General features: G+C 36.3%; 1 protein-coding gene across 18 annotated transcripts in view; it reads right to left on the bottom strand.

The window, feature by feature from the left end:
- Positions 1 to 134: 134 nt before the first annotated feature.
- Positions 135 to 19,293, bottom strand: part of LOC105046387 (delta-1-pyrroline-5-carboxylate synthase 1) — a 24,011-nt gene continuing 4,852 nt past the window's right edge. The window contains exons 6-23 of one of the 18 annotated variants that reach the window (XR_012141728.1): positions 16,941 to 17,218; positions 15,394 to 15,544; positions 15,011 to 15,175; positions 14,714 to 14,791; positions 14,394 to 14,483; positions 12,643 to 12,729; positions 12,453 to 12,539; positions 12,259 to 12,355; positions 12,032 to 12,135; positions 11,090 to 11,165; positions 9,209 to 9,359; positions 8,954 to 9,022; positions 6,367 to 6,433; positions 6,209 to 6,279; positions 5,799 to 5,861; positions 5,601 to 5,675; positions 1,941 to 2,000; positions 135 to 581 (exon numbers count right to left, since the gene is read on the bottom strand). Coding sequence is in view for 8 of the 18 variants with exons in the window: in XM_073258626.1 (XP_073114727.1) it covers position 581; positions 5,601 to 5,675; positions 6,209 to 6,279; positions 6,367 to 6,433; positions 8,954 to 9,022; positions 9,209 to 9,359; positions 11,090 to 11,165; positions 12,032 to 12,135; positions 12,259 to 12,355; positions 12,453 to 12,539; positions 12,643 to 12,729; positions 14,394 to 14,483; positions 14,714 to 14,791; positions 15,011 to 15,175; positions 15,394 to 15,544; positions 16,941 to 17,218; positions 18,372 to 18,476 (1,752 nt within the window). In the remaining 10 variants the exon portion in view is untranslated. Of the gene's footprint in view, positions 582 to 1,940; positions 2,001 to 2,091; positions 5,518 to 5,600; positions 5,676 to 5,798; positions 5,862 to 6,208; positions 6,280 to 6,366; positions 6,434 to 8,953; positions 9,023 to 9,208; positions 9,360 to 9,424; positions 9,814 to 11,089; positions 11,166 to 12,031; positions 12,136 to 12,258; positions 12,356 to 12,452; positions 12,540 to 12,642; positions 12,730 to 14,393; positions 14,484 to 14,713; positions 14,792 to 15,010; positions 15,176 to 15,393; positions 15,545 to 16,940; positions 17,219 to 18,371; positions 18,479 to 19,293 lie in introns of those variants that run through there. The other 17 variants (XR_012141730.1, XR_012141729.1, XR_012141731.1 and 14 more) reach the window with 17 other exon arrangements.

The following is a 19,293-nucleotide window of genomic DNA, read 5'->3' as shown; positions in this document are numbered from 1 at the left end:
TTTCTTGTGTATGATATGAGAATACTCGGTGCATTGATTAGGTCTTTATGACTGAAGCCAGTCATTGGCTAGTGTCTGCTACGGTCAACAGTTGAATCTTCTCATCCTGTAGCACCTGGAAAAATACAGGAACCTTCTCAACAATCAACAAACATTTGTATTTTTATTTCTTTCCTGCTCTTGAGATCTCCGGGTTCCAAGTATTTCATAACTCACATCTCCTAATAGGATATCTAGGCCAACATACAACTTTCTGCCATTGACCGAGGTACGTATTGGATGAGAGAAACAATACCCAAACATAAATACGGCATCCAAGGAAGCTTCAAAAAAAGGTGCAATTTTTGAACTGCAAATCTTATAAATAGTACAAGAACACATCTGGGTTACCACCAATTTATTTGGTGGAGGTTATCTTGATCTCAGCAAAAGCCTGGGCCATCAAAGCATCCTGTGAGATCGCATACAGATAATTTATATAGTTCTAAAATGGAAAGCCTTAAGAGATTTGAAATCCAGATTTCCATTAGGAATTCTTGCCTCACCAGTGCATCGCTGAATGATTCCCTCCCCCAACTTGCCTGAAATATTACAAATCATATAAGACCTGCCTAGCCACTTCAAGTAGATAATAGAAAACAGATTGGTACATCCTTGTCCAAGTCAAAATGAAAAAAAATGCAGCACGTTAAATCCTAAACTGATTCCTAGCAATATGACATTTGCTTCCTGAAAAGCAAATTATTGGCATAAAACGGGAAGTAAAGTGCCAACAACATGCTAAATTCTTTTTACATATACTTCTTTGCTTTAATGGTTTGAACAGAAAGCTATTACAAGGTAAGCCCGCATGGATGGGCAAACTTTCATTTTAAGATCCCAAAGACAGACGTAATGAACAAAGCTATGGGGAGTGAAAACTTGCTAACAAGTACGAATGAGTAGCGTTTGCACATGTCAATTTAGAAAAGAAACCTTTCTACTGTCATAGCTGTTGGGCTAATTAAGTAGTAATGACTAATGACACCTACACGTGCAACCATCCTATTGCAAGGCCGAGAACAATCCCCTGCCAACACCCCATAGCAACTGGTGCTTCTGTCACTAACATTACCATGGTTGCACCACCCTTCCTCGCTCTCGCATCTCTTCATTCGCCACTCGGAATTATTGCCATCACTATGATGATGCTTAAACATTTGCTTGTTAATCAACTACCATCACTAACATCCACCTTCCCTCGCTCCCACCTCTTTGCACCAGCCAATCTCAATATTCCCATCACCATCATGACCCTTGCCCATTTGCCTGTCAATCACCTAGCTACTCCATCTGTGCAACTACCATCACTATCTCTTAAATAGAACCAGTCAAAAAGAAAGGTGTAGAGGAAGAGAGAGATTTTCCCAATACCCTCCAAAGTTTGTCAACATTGAATTTAAAAGTCTCCAAAGTTTGTCTCTTCATCGCTGCTAAACAGCTTCACTGTCCCACTTTGTTGTTCTCACCACTATCATTCAAGAGCCTAAATTATGGCAATAGTGCCAATGCCAAAGGAGCGGCAAAAAGATAATAAAGAGAATAAATTTAACATTAAGATCTACCTTGATCATTTGATCAATAATGACATAGTAACCAAGCTAAGAGAGAATATTATGTTTCTATGACTCTTTTGTTTTAAGATTGACATGCACCAAATCTGGAACATAACAAAGCTATGCCATCAAGGGACACAGCTCACAATAATATGAGGCCAACAATCATAATCTTAAATAAAAATAAAAGATCTAAATCAACCATCAATTAAATAATTGAATAAATATTGGTTCAGAACAACCAATTCCAAATTTAAATACCAAAACTTACCACCTCAAATTCATAAAATTATCAACTACAAATTCATGGTCAATTAAAGAACTAAGATTCTGCTACAAAATTACCAAGCTTGCTTGCATAAACTTCAAGCTTGGACCATTCTTTATTCCTAATGACCCCATTGTCTAAAAAAAGAAAAGAAAAAATAAAGAGATGTGAGATATATAGTTCAGTAAATAAAATTTACATTACCTTATTAAATCAAGCATAAGTTTTTATATGGACAATGCATCATTAAAAAAATAATAAATATTATAAAAATAAAGTATTTTATAGTACACTATGATAAAGTAAATCATAAAGCCAATCATGCATGCATAAATCATGAATAGTTTATAAATATGATTCCAAGTATATATTGCAAATGAAATCATAAATCATTCTTTGCTATTTAGTCACATCACAGTTCAAAATATTGCTCATAGATATTTGTGCTAAAATCATTTTATATTTATGACAGCACATGTATTCGCAATCGACAAAGTATTACATTTCGTACGCCAACTCTATATCCGCCGACATGACCTATGTTTATATGGAACTAGTTTTGAATGTCGAACTTCCTCAATTATAAAGTGATATATAGCTATATAATAGCCTTTAAAATATTTATATCTTTTTCTTAAAATATACGTACGAATAAGTGGTCAAACACTAAATAACATGATAAGATTCATGCTTCTTAAGCATACTATTTTCATTAAAAACGTTCATAGAACCACTTTTTATAAGAAAGTCTAACTTTCATAATACAAATGTCAATCCTTTACTTTAAAAAAATATGATGTCATCAATGACAAACAATATGCATGGAAAATGTATGATAGTTTGAAAATTAATAAGGAACATAAGGTCTACTTATTTTTTGCTTTGAATCTTCAAAATTTACTATTAAAACATTAAAAATATAATTAATTTCTATTCGATAGGGGTGCGACTGGGTCAGGCTGGGCCGGCCCTATCCCTACTCGAGCCCAGCCTAAAAATTATTTTTGGGCTTTAGACCGGGCTTAAGCCTAATGATTTTGTAAAAATCTAGGCCCAAGCTCAGCCCGAATCCATTTGGGCCAGCCTGAGACACTGCATTAAGGGTGGTCTTGTATTTAATCCTATACTCCTCTTTGGTCTTCTTCACATCAATTTCAGCTCCGCTAACAATAGCTCTTGTAAGAGAGTCCTCATTTGCTCCAAGTCCTAAGACTGAAGATCTCACTACCTAGCCACATGAAGCACCCATTTGATATTGAATAAGCAAAATCTCTGGGACACCACCCTTGGTACAAATGTAGCGATATTATCTATGCAAAGTTTTTTTAGGAGATCCTATGCAGCAAACGACAACCTTTAGCATCGATGTAAATTGGCTACCACTATTGCTCTCAATATCCTGTCTCAGTTCATAGTTCTAACAAAATTAGGGACTACTGCTAATTTTGGACTCTTAATATTCGGGTTTGGGCCTGAATTCCGGGCCGAGGTCGGGCTTGGGCCCGGGCCGAGCCAATGGTAGGCCCAGCCTAATTCGAAAATAAAATGAGCTTTATATCTAAGCCCAAACCTGGCCTGATTTTATTCGGGTCTAGCCCGAAGCCCGTCAGACTAGCCCAAGCCAATTTCCAACCTTACTATTCGATGACTTTAATAGTATTAAATAATAAGAAAAAGAGACCGTTAGCTGAGTGATGACATTCAACAGCTCTGGATGGGACAAATCTAAGCAATTCAATCGAAGAATTATGAAAGATAAACTTGACCAAGGCTAAAATCATTCCACAGGAATCATCAATAGTAGATTTCAGGGATATTCAATAAGTGCGGGAGTAGTCGATTTGACAAGCTAACCAAGAACCATGGCGATTTAGGGTCTTTTTGCCAAGGTCAACTCAGATCCATAGGCCAGGAAGATGGGATTTTCTACTAGGATCCATAGATCTACTTAGAGAGAGAGAAAAAGAGAAGAGAGAGATGAAAGAGAACGGGTTTCTTCTTCTTTATTCTTTCCTTTTTTTTTCATCAGAGAGAAAATAAGGGACTAAGGTCCAACCATCACCCAAAAAAAGCGAGCACAGAGAGGAGGGAGAGGAGAGGAAGAGGGCAAAGAGAAAAAGATAAAGGAAAACGAGGGGAAGGGTTGTGGTATCCCTCATGGAAAGGAGAGATAGAAGGCTAGATGTCATGGTCCAGAGGGTGGCAGTATGTTGCAGTGGTGGGAAGAGGAGAGCAGCCAGGGTGGTGACCAATTGGTGAGGAAAACAAAGGAAAAACGCTAGAAAGTAGAGGATTTTCTTGGAGTTGATTTGGGTGTAATCTATTCGTCAACGGCCAAGTTCCATTAGGTGATCAAGGGAAGACCTACAGGGGACACAATTGAGTGCTGTTCAACCAAAAACAATGGCAGCGATGGTCGAAAAAAAAGGAAGAGAAAAATTAGAAAAAGAGGGGATGTGAGCAGAAGGTTTTTTTGATCGATTTCTGACTAATTTTTCAATATAATCCGACCGACAAGGGATCCTTCTATTGGGAAAGAGAAAGGGGCATCAAGGCTTACCTCGGGCTCCGACGAGCTCACCAGCTCCAATTTTTGGCAAGCACAAGAACAAAGGACCGCAGACTCGAAGAGAGGAAAGAGAGAGATCGAGGGGCATTGCTTAGTGGCAGAGGGTCGTGAAGGGGAGAGGCCTTTATATAGAACAAAGGCTATGGTTTCCTAGCCTATAGTGGAGTCTGAGAAGGACTCTTCCTCCATCCAAGATCAAGTAGGGCTCTACCTTTCTTAATCCGAAAATAGGCCTCCAAACCATATTTGCCTACAAGGCCGAGCCTAACATATATTGCCACCACATAGAAGCATACCTGTTGATCCTCAAAAAAGCTTGTCGCTAGTAGTACATTATTAGTAACAAGAAATTTAAGATTAACAAGAGGTTTTAATGATGTTATTAAAAATTCTTTAATTTTTATCTGCTGGCTTGGAGCTCACGTTGAACCATTTTCAACATGCATTCAACATTAATAAGTTCATAAACATCAGAGGGCTAGATAGATACACTTGTGCGCAACATCAAGGATTTCTAGCCATTAGAAAAAATAACGTCCCCCCAACTCAAAAATAAAAAAGATAGAAAATAAAAGAAAAGCTTCATGGCAGCAATCTGAAATCTTAGGCCAATCAAACATCAAGACAAAATTGATTATCTTATCTGGAAATTTTAAAACAAAAACTTGACATTCTTAAGATTCGGAACATGTATAACATCAAGTCTGTCCTGACTCCTGAGTACAAAAAGATGTACAGCATAATAATATAATATAAAATGCACATGATATACATACTATGATATGATATGTATGCAGAAAACTTTATGTAAGTTGTTTCTTATTCACTTGGAGCTGCTATGCTAAAGGAATTATTTTTCTTTCTAATCTGATATGCTATGATAAAGCGAGTGCATGTCTTATTTGATATAATATCTATAATTACTGTATATACTAATTAGGAAACTCTTTCCATTCTGAAATACCACCTCTACAACAAATCCAGTAACACTTGTCTCCCCAACTTCTGTAAATCATGCTCCAGCATTTATCCATATCAAAGATCACATTCTTTGTCCATCATGTTTCACAAAATTTTAATTTGACCTAATCAAATCAGAATACGCTAAATCTATAAATTCAATTAAAAAAAAAAATACATCATGTGAACGAGATGATTTGAGGCTTACTAAAGTGGAAGATTCTTGTGGGTGTAGACCACCTCTTTATCTCCATCCACCACTTGCCCGCTTCCTCTTAGAATCCTACATGTCATGAAGATAACACTGCTCGGTAAGTTACAACACATGCATAAGGATATCCATGGTATCAACAGTAATGGATAAAATATATACAACAAAAAAAACGCCTTGATAGAATGAGCTAACCCATCTCAATTATAGAGGGAATCTCCATAAAGAAGGTGGCTCCTAGGGCTAAGCCATGGTAATCTGAAGAACAAGCATGAACAAGAACTATCATGCAAATTATCAATAATAATATATCCATGAGAATGGAAGGACAAAGCCCTTCTAACATTCTCAGCCAAAAACCTCCCTTGAATTTTCTGACAACCAGTTTTTTAATGCATGGCTGAGACTTGCATACTTTAATTCCTCCTCAACTTTTCTTCCTTCCCTAGGTTTCTATCAATTACTTATTCTATTTTCTTTCAGCTTGTTATATTCAAAATCAACAGTCTCCAATGAATGCTCACGCTGTCTATCAGAACCAGAAGAAACCATGAACAGCAGAATAATTGCAAAATGCTAGAAAAGTAACATCATCTGGCATGTACCATCGTGTGGTTAGCAGTCCTTCAACACCAACAGGGCCTCGAGCATGTATCCTACTTGTACTTATACCAACCTTCATAAGCCATGAAAAATATTTAATACAAGGGCAATAAATTCGATGACTAAGACATTTGGAACAAGTTGTTCAAAGAAATCATACCTCAGCACCAAGACCAAAACGAGCCCCATCACAAAATCGCGTGCTTGCATTGTGAAAAACAGCAGCACTGTTGGGATTGCAGGAGGGGGAAAAATCACATATGTGTATTATAAACTTAATTTGACATGAAACTTGGTGCTAGTTTTTGCCAATAATCACAAAGATTGTTTAAATAGGACCAGTGCTAAACTGAAAAGTGTAAATAATGGTAATGTTTGTGTAACTTAGCTACCAAATTAGCCATCATACCTTGACAGGTAATTAATCCACACAATATCATGAATATACCCAGCTATAACATAACATATACATGGACAGAAGACTGCTCCCAAAAATCCAAATTTATGACATAACAAACAAGATAAAACTGTTCATCAGCACTTTTAGAAAGTAAAAATGTATAAGAAAAAGGAAGAAAAAAATGTTTTTTGCGGCTTTGGTGAAGGAGGAGACTTATTTTCTTATAAGAAATCTCTCTCTCTCTCTCTCCCCCCCCCCACCTCGCAGAGAGATTAACTTCCAAAAGGAGAGAATGGGAGGCATACCAAGAGACTCAGTTGACAAATATACGAGGAAAACAAAAAAACTAAATTCAGAAAGGAATGTGCTGTTCCACCATAAACCTAAGAAATGTGCATCTAACATGCTTATTTGAATAGTTGAAAAAAGCATTTTATAAATGCAAAGATTTGAAAAGTCTTCAGTAAAAATATCAGGCTCCCAACTTATCTGAATTTTATGATATGAACTACTTGAAAATGAGCAGATCACTTTAATTGGTATGGACGTCAAGTATTTCATTGTCCCCAAACTATGATGTCTTATTCCAATCACTCTGCCTACCCAAGAGACCTGCAGCTGGGTGTCATCACATTATACCAAATCCACCTTCAAAAAAAGAAACTGCAGAAACCAACACTAGGAAATTTGTGGTCAAATTAATACTTAGAGGGATGAGATATCCTGCAAACACCAAAGATGCCACCCTCACCTCCATGTCCACCCTTTCAACAAGCACTTTTGTCTCACCAATAGATAACATATTGATGATATTTTATTTTTATTTTTGATTTTTTTTTCCTGATGAGTTCTCGTTGGTGTGTTCTGGATTTGAGGGTTGAGTTCTACATCCCAACCATGCTTGGGCTTATTCCAAAGCTAGTTAATTGGCAGCAAAGAGCTGAATGCAAGTACAAGAATATTTATCAAACATGACAATTGCCACCCCTAGGAAAAATAAGAGAATATTCTAAAACTAAGTTGTACATATATCCTTTTCAGATAAAACAACTTTTAAGCTAAACAACAAGCCCGACCCCAATAGTTTGGGTTAATGAAGTCTGAAAAATAAAGATTGGTCCAATTGGTCAGATTGGTGTCCAACCCAATAAGAGTTGGTTAGTATTGTAAAAGAGGTAAACCCAAATAATAATATAGAAATGAACCAAATGCCTATACAAGATGATTAGTGGCATTTCAAAAAAAAAGAGCTTTTGCACATCTAAAGATTTGAGGCTGCCATTTGACATGTACAAGCAACCAACCACTGCAGCTTTATGTCATGGTGGGTGGTGTGCATGTGAATGATTGCATAAAACCAGTGCTTTTTAACTGTCGGCCCAGCTTAGCCATTTTGATTGCCAGGTCACAACTAACATTTCAACCAAAGGTGGACCACATTCATATTTGATTCCATCACCTTTTTGACATGCGCTTAGCTATCCCCATCCCCGAAGGCATGTGAGGGAACCTTAGTTTGTACAAACTAGGGATCCCGATCTGAAATTGTACCTATTCATCCCTGCAGCAGTGTACAGCAATCAACCCGCAGATAATTCGAGCCAATGACCTGGGTGGTTAGAATGTGTTTTGCAGAACCTCAGGGTTGGACCCAACCTGCAATAGGTGGCCATGGCAGGTCGTCCAGGTTAACATGTTTGACCCACCCAGGTTCTAACACACTGTATAGAACACAAAACAACTACAAACAGACTATATGATCACAATATTATTCAACTAGGCCAATGATTGGCAAAAAACCAGTTTGACTGAATGAAGCACATATTAAATCTATCAGTGTTCAGATCTAGATGATTAAGGATCACCATAGAAACCCACTTATATGCTCCTATCCAAGGTTATGCACTCCAAAATAGAGATGATTTTCAAGAAAAAAGATTCACTATTCCCATTTAAATTTTCTTTAGTCATCTCTACTCTCTTTGGTCTTTTAGCCTAAATTGCTTGCATTCCAAACTGGATCATACTGACTCGTCAAAATGGGTCTGACCAAGTCCAGCAACTACTTGAGTATGATCTGCTAATGAGCAGACTAAGAGGGAAAGACTAGATAAGCCACATACAAAAATCCAATTATTTACCTGCAGTAGTTAACGAGTCAATAATATGTAATAGTTGGAATAAAATTTAACTAGAAGATGATCCAAATAAGCCAGAGGAAATATTTTCTTTTTTTAAATACACCAATGTTTTAAAATGTAAAGTGAAGCACCGAAATGGGATGCATATGAAAAAAGGAATGGATACAACTTAATACACCAAATGAAGAGGTAATCAGTTGTCATACCTGTCAACTTGACAAAGAAAAGTCTCCGCAACCTCAAGATCCTTTGCAACTATACAATCAGTATGTGCACTGGAGAATACAAAGGTACCAAAACAACAATTTTTCACCGTATCTCATATTTAAGAGACCTTCACATAACTCTAAATAGTAAATATTGAATACTACCCTATGTCATGAAGATGAACAGAAACTAAATGGAAACACACCTCTGCCCAAACTAAGCGACATAGGTGCTGCAGAGATGCTAAAACATACCTTCCATAATGCTGTATATGGTCAATTGCAGCATGTACATCATCGATGATTTCAACAGTGCAAGCCATTGAGTTATATTCATGATGAAATGAATGTGCCCGTGGAATATTGAATGCGATGCTTGCTCTAGGTCCACCATAAAGAGTAACCCCTGCAATAAGAAATGGACAACGAGAAATAATAACAAGTATCTTTTTTATTTTGTTGGTTGGTTAGTTCACTATGGAAATTCCTTTTTCCTTTCTTTCTTCTTTTTTTTTTTTTTTTTTGTTGGGGAGGGGGGAGAGTTAGGGAAAGGTTGGGGAGTGACATGGATTGCAATGAGTCTGTAACCTAACGATAGAGTTTGAGGAAATTTTTATAAGAATCTGGTTTTTTTGAACATGGATTAATAATCTTAGATATTCAATGTGCAGATTTCTTTCAAGGAATATTTTCATTTGGAACATGATCTAGAAGGACTAATGATGCCAAAAATCCAGCTACATGATGGTACATCATATTAGAATAAATTTAGTAGTTTGTGAATTCTCTTAAGAAGTGTAATTACAGTCTGCTTTTTGGATAGGTGCTCCCCGGTTTTGCTTATCCTTCTCAAAAGTACCCTACAGAATTCATAAACAGAAAAGGTGGTATGATTACAGATTTCATATTTCCCACTCGATGCAATACCTAAGTCTCAAAGTGATAAACTTTGCAGTTTTAGCAAGAGTTGTAATAAAATAGCAAAAGGTCTGTGTAATACAACCAACTAAAGTACTAATATGATCCAGTGCATTTTTCATCAGAGGAAGGTCATACTATGCAGCAAGCAAATTCTTGAACCACACTAAATTATTTGGGGTCTTCTTTATGGAGGACAGACAATAATACCGCAGTAGCATATCTTTCTCAATCAGGAGAAAAATGTCAAGTCCAGCACCCTATATTTTAAATAAATAATGGAACAAACCCAAGCAACAGCTGCAAAGTAGTATTGAGTGAATGAAACTACCCGGGCATATCCGAGCTTTATGACATCAAAACAAGATAGTTAATGAATTTCCAAGGGACTCATTGGTTGGGTGATGCCAATGTTTTCTAGAATACTATCAGAAGAGTTCGTACATTATTAATCAACCTCCTCCTGTTACAAATTCTATAAAAGAACCATGGTGATGCAGAAATTTATAAAACTATAAATTAACACCAGAAACTCAAGAAGCAAAATACAAGAACTCTGAGTGACAGCTAATCTGACAGGAAGCATATTGTATACAACATTTTTTTGGTAAAAGATCCTTCACTCTTTTGATAACTCAAATCAAACTGGCAAGTACTTCTAACTTCTAAGGAATCAAGATGGTGTCACATTGATGCTCAGGCAGTCAGGCCCATCCAAATGAAGATTTGTAGTTACATGATACCAGACAACCACATGTCAATGTTTCAGACTCATAGAAATAATGACACATAAACTTATATCTATTTAAATTAATAGACATGCAAAGAATCAAGACAATGGCTTCAAAATAATTCCATATAAATGATAGAAAGTTTCTTTTCTTACTTTTGCTTTTCCCCTTGGTACTTTTAATATTCAAATATCCTATGAATGAATTTTATCCATTACATGTCCGAATTCAACTCTTGCACCTGGCCATCCATACATTGTAGCTTACACCTCTTCTGCTCATAGTAAAGGCTACTTGTAAATGTATGATGTATCTTAGCTGCTGTCTGTCTATCAAAATACAATGGAACCATCTCATATTCTCTCTAATGCATATCAGGCATTTTTCCAATTAAAAATACAACAGAAGAACAGCATTGTAAGCATCAAAAAACTATCCCTCACAGATTCTGCCAAATATTCATAACATTTGAGGGTTGCCATCATACCTTCACCTTTGAGTTCTACTACTAAATCATTTAGCCCCTCACTATTCAAGAGATCCTTGTGTATAAGAAGTGTTTCCTGCAAAAAGTAGAAAGGGCTGCAACTTAAATTTGAAGGCAAATAAATTCATAAAATAGGTCTACATGTTATTCCAGATGACACAGTCTTGGCTGATGTGAAGAGGAGATTTAATATTAAATTTGAAATATGGAAGAATGCCCAAGAGGACAATGGCCTACATTCAATAGAGTGAAAGCACATTGGAGAGAGGTGCTCCTACGATTTACATTATCATAGCTGTGTCAGGTAATCAAAGAAAAAATGGAGATCTAGACGAAAAATATAGATATTACATGATTGATACATGCCCTGGCAACTCAACAGAAGATTTTACATTGTGGCAGTTAAGCTCAAGCAGTTATATGGTTCAAAATGCTGGACAATAAAGAAAGTTGTTGAAAGTGAGAATCTAGAGAGGGACTTGTGGAAAGGGAATGCAAGATAGATCAAGGATAAGCAAATTAAAAGAAACATAGAAGTTGCATCAGTTGAGACACTAATGGAAAACCCAGTGAAGTGGCATTGTCATTTGTGATAAAATTAGACAAGGCCCTAATAATTCAAAGTGTTCAAATCCAAATTTAAAGATCTAAAGAGGAGAGGGAGACATAAGCTAACAGGCAAGTTGTAGAAAGGGATAGCAAGGCTTAGTAGAACTAGGGGTGGTCCTTAACAGGAACGCATATGAAGAATAGCATATCCAGCCCCAGCAAGTTGGCACGAAACATAATGGTTTAACTTGCCTAGATAAATAAATCTACAAGGTATAAGAACCAAGAAGCTGCAATTATCATAGACAAAAATGTTAGTCATAATACAAATTGCACTGAGGAACAAAATGAAGCAGAAAATACATCATCTTAAAGAGTGAAAAATGGAAATACCATAGCATTACAGGCTGCAGGATAATCTATCTTTGCATCCAAGACAATGCACTTTGCCATATCCATGTCAGCCGATTTGTCAATATAAACATGACAAATGCCATCTGGAAGATAGAAACCAGAAGTGAACTTAACCTTCAACTTAAAATGCATCTTGCAATAGGACTCAAGCTATGGTTCCGACAATGCAATGCACTTCCAAAGTGTTGCAAGAATAATTATCTTACCAGCATGACCAAGAACAGGAATCTTAGTAGATTCCTTGATTTGTGCTACAAGCTTATTGCTACCTCTTGGAATGACGAGATCAATAACATCATCAAGCTGGAAAAATTGTAATTTCATAGTGGCAAAAAAACAACCTTTCCAATAATATTTAGAAAGACATTCTTTTAAGGTTCTACCCCTAAGACAAGCTTACCTTTAGCAAATCAGGAATCTCATCTCTTGATGTGACAAGCCCAATAAGCTTCTCACCTACAGTATCTGGAATAGCTCCAGTAATAACCTAATAGAAAAGACATCAGACAAACACTTTGCAACATAATGACCAAATGTATAGATTTAAAAATGAAAAATCTAAAGTTAGTGTTGATATCAAAGAAGCAAACCTTATGCAAGATTGCATTAGATCTCATGGCTTCCTTTCCACCTTTTAGAAGAAGACCATTCCCACTCCGAACTGCTAAAGACGCAATCTATACCAATCATGCCAAAAGTAAAATGGCAAATGAATGAGAATTATATAAATTGCATACAGAAATAAAAATTTCTGATGTATAAATTAAAATCTAAGACAAAGCAGCATAACACAGGTGGCAGACACACTAAAATTCCATACAAATTTAATAACAGGTTTTGGAGAAAACACTTATTTATATACATGCATGCCTGCATATGCGCATCTAGTAAAAGAACTTTGTTATGACATAAATATATCAAGGAGTTGTTAGTAAATAAAACAATGAGTTACTTTCAAGAAACAAAATCTGTGAACATACAATACATGTAACCAAAAGGTTCATAATAAGAGTACCATGATAGGTGGGAGAACTAGACAGTGGTAAGATTATCTAGTTCCCTCATAACTCCAAATAATGTTTCCCATGAGTACTGCTACACAACAATCATACAGTATCTCATTTTAAATACCACCTTTACTTGACAACAAGTTGAGTCTTAGAATTACAGAACAGCCGAGTAATGGACATAAGGCACTGCTATATGGATAAGCATAAGTCTAAAACATGTCTTGGACTCTGCAACATAGATAAACATGAAAGGCCCAATGAATTCATAAAGGAATGATAAACATTATGTGATTCTGTAAAACATGAATTCTTGAATGTGTCAGCAGTCATTCAAGAAATTTATAGTACTTAATCCCTGCCACATGATTACCTAATATAAACCAAATATAAGATTGAATAATTATATGATAATCAGAATATTGGATACATTGACAGATATGCCTAAAATTTGCAAAATATCCGAAAGAGGAACATACATCCATATCCAAGAAAAATTCTTAGTTATAGCATATTAAAACCTCGCAAAGGAGTTTCATGTAACTTCAACATCACAAATAGTAAGAATTAAGTTTTTTCCATTTGTAGCCCATCCATTTATCCATCCCTTCTCTGTTCTCTCTTGAAAATCTGAAAGCCAATTTCTATGCATAGTTTCACCTTAAATTTGATATTAATCACACAACAGGATTACCATATTAGTTATTTTCATCTCTTGACCTTTTCACTATTCCAATATCACAATTCTGCTTCCATCATTAAGTTATATCAGCAGATGACTGATGAACATTGTATAGCATGGTGTGGTGTGAATACCATGTAGGACCAATGCATCTCATGAAGGTTTCAAGTGCCACCAAATGGATTGTCTTCAAATACTGCTCAAGCAATGCTAGAGCCCATTAAGTGACATATAGAAGAGGTTTTAGATGAAGTATGGATGAGCATTGGCTAGAGATGCCTCTCATTTGTCTGATTATCTAAGTTTAATGTCCATTTTCACTTCTTAATAAAGGTAGAAGTTTGGAAACTAAGTAATAGAATTTGTTCGCCAATTAAAAAAAAGGTCAAAAGATGCCTTTTATAATTTCCTGAGACCAGGTAGACTTGTGAACATGACAGTCAGTGGTCAGCATGGTGATTTTGTTTCTTTGCTAAAGAGAAGAAGAAAAAGATGAGCATGTACTGCAGAATGGTACTTGCTAAATCTTTCAGTAGCCTTATTACAATTAGCCATTGCCACACTGTAAAAAATATCAAGTAGTATTACTTTACCAGCATGATTGAACAAAATGAAAACAAAAACAAAAAGTAGGAATAAAGTGTTCTTTTACCTGAACCAAGGCATCAGGTCGCGACTCAAAAACAATAAGGACAACACCCAGCGGACATGATGTCTTTTCCAAGACTAGCCCATCTGCAAGCTGAATGAATATTATGCCTCAGAATTGCAAGCAACATATGACCACAGCAAAAAAATATAATATTCTATATGCATCAAATTGTAATAAAGCATTCACAAATTTAACAGGTAGACTTTCCCCCAAAAAACAAAACATACTGAAGATTCATGTTACATGATCTTTCAATCAAAATTGTGTCAAAAAATGATGTAGCAAAGGAAAAAATAGTTTTCTTAGTGTAGATTCCTCACCTCTGTCCTTTTCAAGACATGGCCTATTGGGTCTTCCATGTCTGCAAGTATACGGATGGACTTTGAGAGGCTTAATATCTGCCAAATAAAAAAACATTAGATTAGAACAACCAAAAGAGTATCTAAGCAAAGCATTTGTATACAACACATTCATAAATAAAGGGTGCAGTGGATACTGAATCAGTAGATGTGGATATTAATATAAATGTTATCTCAAACTAGCAAGCAATGTTAAGTTGCAATGCATGGACAAATGTCCCGTCCCAAATAAATTAGAAAACATTTTTTGCGCCTTGCCTTTCCTGGCTTCAAAGTCAATCTAGAAATCAATGACTTCTCATATCCAGCCTGCTGTGCAGCAGCAACATCAGCTTCGTTTTCAATTCTGATTAATTTCTCATTTGCCTCTAGAGCATCAGCAATGTCCAGCAAAATCTTCCTGCGGTCCTCTGATGATATGCTCTAGAAAGGACACAACAAAAGTTAATAAAAAGTTCTTAAACAATAAGGACATCTCAATATTGAAGAACAGTCTGAAGAAATGAGTTTAAATTTGACTAAAACAATAGTATAACTAAAGGAACACTATCAAGAATAAACAATGAAACAACATATAAAGTATGACAGAATGCACCATGAAAAAACATGGATGCCATACTATTTGAACTCATATGATATACCTGAAGTCGCCTGGAACATTCCCTTGCTGAAACAGCCATCTCACGTGGACCAACTTCTTTGGGCAATGCCCACAAATGTGCATCCTGATGAAATAGAGTACCAATTCTCTCTCCTTGAAGTACTTTCACAATGCTATTAGTGGCGAAACCACTGCAGTAACCCCCCCCCCCCCCCCGGCGTGCGGCAACCCCCATCCCAACCAAATCAAAAAAGAAAGAAAGAAAAAAGCAGAAAGCTAATTGAGACACTGGTTTCTTCAAAAAAAAAAAGAAAAGAACTCCACACAAAAATCAGATGCATTAGGCTGGAAATGTACAATAATCTGCATAACAACAGATGGAACTAGAAAGACAACAGCTACCCTGCTGTGACCACCTGAATATGGCCAAGAGCATTACTATGAAACTTGGTCCTCTGATTAGTGTAAACATTGGCTGCAACTCATGACCCATAGAGGGTCTGGTGCCTTGGTTATCTTCTTAAGCCACTAGCATACCATATAGGGCATAGCAGTCTATGGTTCACATCCAAGCTCCCAAAAGCTGGGAGACCAATCTCCACCTCTTGAGTTTTCATTACAAATCAAAGCATTAAGAACCGCTGCCAGTTTAAAATGAGCAATTATCATGCATGGTATTCCGTACTGGCCCGAATTGGTCGATACATCCCGTACCGACGGGGAACCGGTCCGGTTCAGGCCAGATTTTCGAAAAATGGGTCGAACCGGTCGGTTCGGTATGGTATCGGCCCGAACCACCTACTACCAGGTGGTTTAGTCCGGTTCGATACGATTCGGTCCGATTTTTTCTTTTTTTTTTAGTGCTGGTGGGTGGAAAAAAAATTTTTTTTAATTTTTTTATTATTGATACGGTATGGTATGGTACCATACCGGCCAGCAATCGGCACGGATTCCGGTACCAAATCCACGAATGTTGATAATGATTATATGATCAAGTTTAGGCAATGCCTCTTACTACAAGTATAATACAATATTGGTATTTATAGGTGCCAATTTCAGTATCAAGATATATTATTAGCACAAATACCAAAGTTATTTATATCACTATACATACTAAAATTAGCAACAGTATTAGCACTTAAGTCAGTTCTATAATATTATTATAGACATTACAACCGGCAATAGCATCTGTGGAGTATTATTACTATCAGTAAAAATATATATTGATATATAAATATATATGTATACATACAGAATATGTACATGTTGCAAGGCATTCTCCCTAAGAGTCCCCAAGAGTGGATTGTGTGGATATATACATGTGAGAAAGAGAGGGAGGGAACATCAAATATCTCATTCAACAGTAATCATTTATCAAAATGTTAACTTTAAGTATCAGGTTTCAAGCATAATTCTCATGACCTTGGCATGAACGACCATAAGAAGACTTCTTTAATAACTATAAAGTAAAGAAATGGCATACAAATCTTTAAGTGATGATATGGAGTCTAACAATATCCTGGACAACATACATTTTGACTGCATAACTGGAAAGGTTGAAAGTAAGGGTTAAGGCATCAGGCATACCTAGCAATTACAACAGGGGTGCCTGCAGATGCAGCATAAACTGCAGCCTTTACTTTAGCAGTCATGCCACCTCTTCCCACCCTAGACTTGTCCCCGAAAGTAATCTCTCCCTGGTGCCTTTCTTTGATGTACGTATGTATTATCTTTGAATGAGGTTCACCAGGTGGAGCACTATAGAGACCCTCCACATCACTAAGCAAAACAAGAAGATCAGCTTGTAACTCCAAAGCCAATAAAGCTGCTAAACTGTCATTATCCCAAAAGATACCAGAAGAATCCTGCAAATTATACTGGCTATCAGATAGAGCAAAAGACCACAAAAAGTGATGAATAAGCTTGATGGGTAACTCAAATTAGATATGTTCAGAGTTATAAGCTTATAGGCTTGAGTTTGTAGGTAGATGTTTGAATTACATTGTCACAAGTTATCTTCATAAAAAATATTACTGGATACTGTAAGAGAAAAGAAAATATAAGTAGATCTCCTTGATTAATGAAAAGCATCATTATCTCTGAAAAATTAACTTTTATGCACTTAAAAGCATGGCTCTGGCTAATCATTTTGATACAAAATAATCTTACAAAGATCAGGAAATATCTTAATTCCGAAGGGAGGTTTGTTATAAGTTTCCTTTCTGATGGACAATGCCAGATATTCCACCAGGCGCATGTACTCTTTCTCCCACAACAAAAATGGTGGGCATCCAGTAAAAATGAGAATTTTGGGATAGAAATCAAGCCATCGAGCACCATTATGGGTAGTGTCAGCAGAGTAGTCCTTCATTACCTCTTAAAAATGGATTTCTATAGCTTAATGGAATTGAACTTAGGTCACTGGTTCAACCGCAAGCGCGCGCGCGCGCGCACGCAAACACACACAACAACAACAAAAAAAAAAATCCTAACATTCAAGCTCTGAGGAACAAGATCATATTTTAGGTCAATTTGTCTAAAATAATGATTCTCTTATATTAAAGACCAACTTATGCTGATTAATTCTTGGTTGGTATCTACTTTACCAAAGATTTTTGGATACAATCCCAACAAATTATATAAAAAACTTAAGTGATAAATAAAAATCTTACCGATATCTTGAAGTTACATCCCCATTCAAATTAACTACTAAATTCCCAACATCACAAATCATAACTAAGAATGTGAGTGACAAAACAAAGGGAACTCTTCTAATATATTGGTATGGGGGCATAAATAGAAAACTGGGGTATATAAAGAAAACCCCTGATAAGATCAAATGCTAGTTGGCCAACTGCCTTATCAGAGAGTTGATTGCAACATAAGTCTTCTTAAATAACAAATTCCATCAAGTACACACCACAACACGTAACCAATAATCCATTGCCTCCTTTACAACACAAGAACTTGGATCTTGGTAACTTCTTGAAACATGAAACTTCAGCACTTTTAACTTACAATCATGATTATCCATATATAATCCTGAAAACACCGATCAATGAACATCTCACAGGTTTCCCATCTCCAATGCACAAAATACTCTCCCTCATCCTCTGGAGACATATCTAGGAGGCAAAATAATCACAAGTCTAGATGAGTAGATAAGCATGTAGATTTTGGAAGAAAAAAGAGGAACCTACATAAAGAATCTGCAAATTTAATGATGCAAAAATAGAGCAAATTAGGAAAGCACATCCAACTCTGTCTTCTATTCAAATATCTCTTAAAAGATAAAAGCATTCTTTAGCTTAAAATGTAATCACTATCTAAATTCCTCATTCCCTTTTACCATGTTTTCCTGAATGGTCCACATTTTTCAAACCATTGTTGCATTCCAGCGATCTCTGTTTCAGTAATAATGGAGTCCTGCATGTGCAATGCACATGACTGCCCAGGTCATGCATGGCCACATAAAAGGATACTTTAACTGCCTCTATTTAAAACTAATTTCATATAGTCTCAATCACTGGAGTATTAGGTAAAGGAAGGGGAAAAAAACAAAGTTGAGTCAAATTCAGGGTCAGAGTCCAAACTTCGAGCACTGGCATTATAATAGTACAGATGTACTCCTCCCAACTTGTGTTTGCAAGCCCATTATTCCTTCTCAGATGCCTTTAACAGCCCTATTAGAAATTAAGCCTCCAGATTTTTAAGCATTTCCTAGTTTTCTGAACTCTACCCAAAAATCATTACATGAAACCCCAACTGTCTCATACACTCTTCCCAACATTGCCTATAAAGTCTAGCACAAACAACAAGATTTATAAATTAGATATTTAGAACAAATGGGTTAGACAGAGTTGCCTTAAGTGAGCTATCACCAATTAATAGTAATAAATTCATCCATCTGGCAAGTCATGGATACATCATCTAGAAAATT

Source organism: Elaeis guineensis, chromosome 5, assembly GCF_000442705.2.
Source record: "Elaeis guineensis isolate ETL-2024a chromosome 5, EG11, whole genome shotgun sequence".
NCBI lineage: Eukaryota > Viridiplantae > Streptophyta > Magnoliopsida > Arecales > Arecaceae > Elaeis > Elaeis guineensis.
This window is presented reverse-complemented; position numbering and strand designations above follow the sequence as displayed.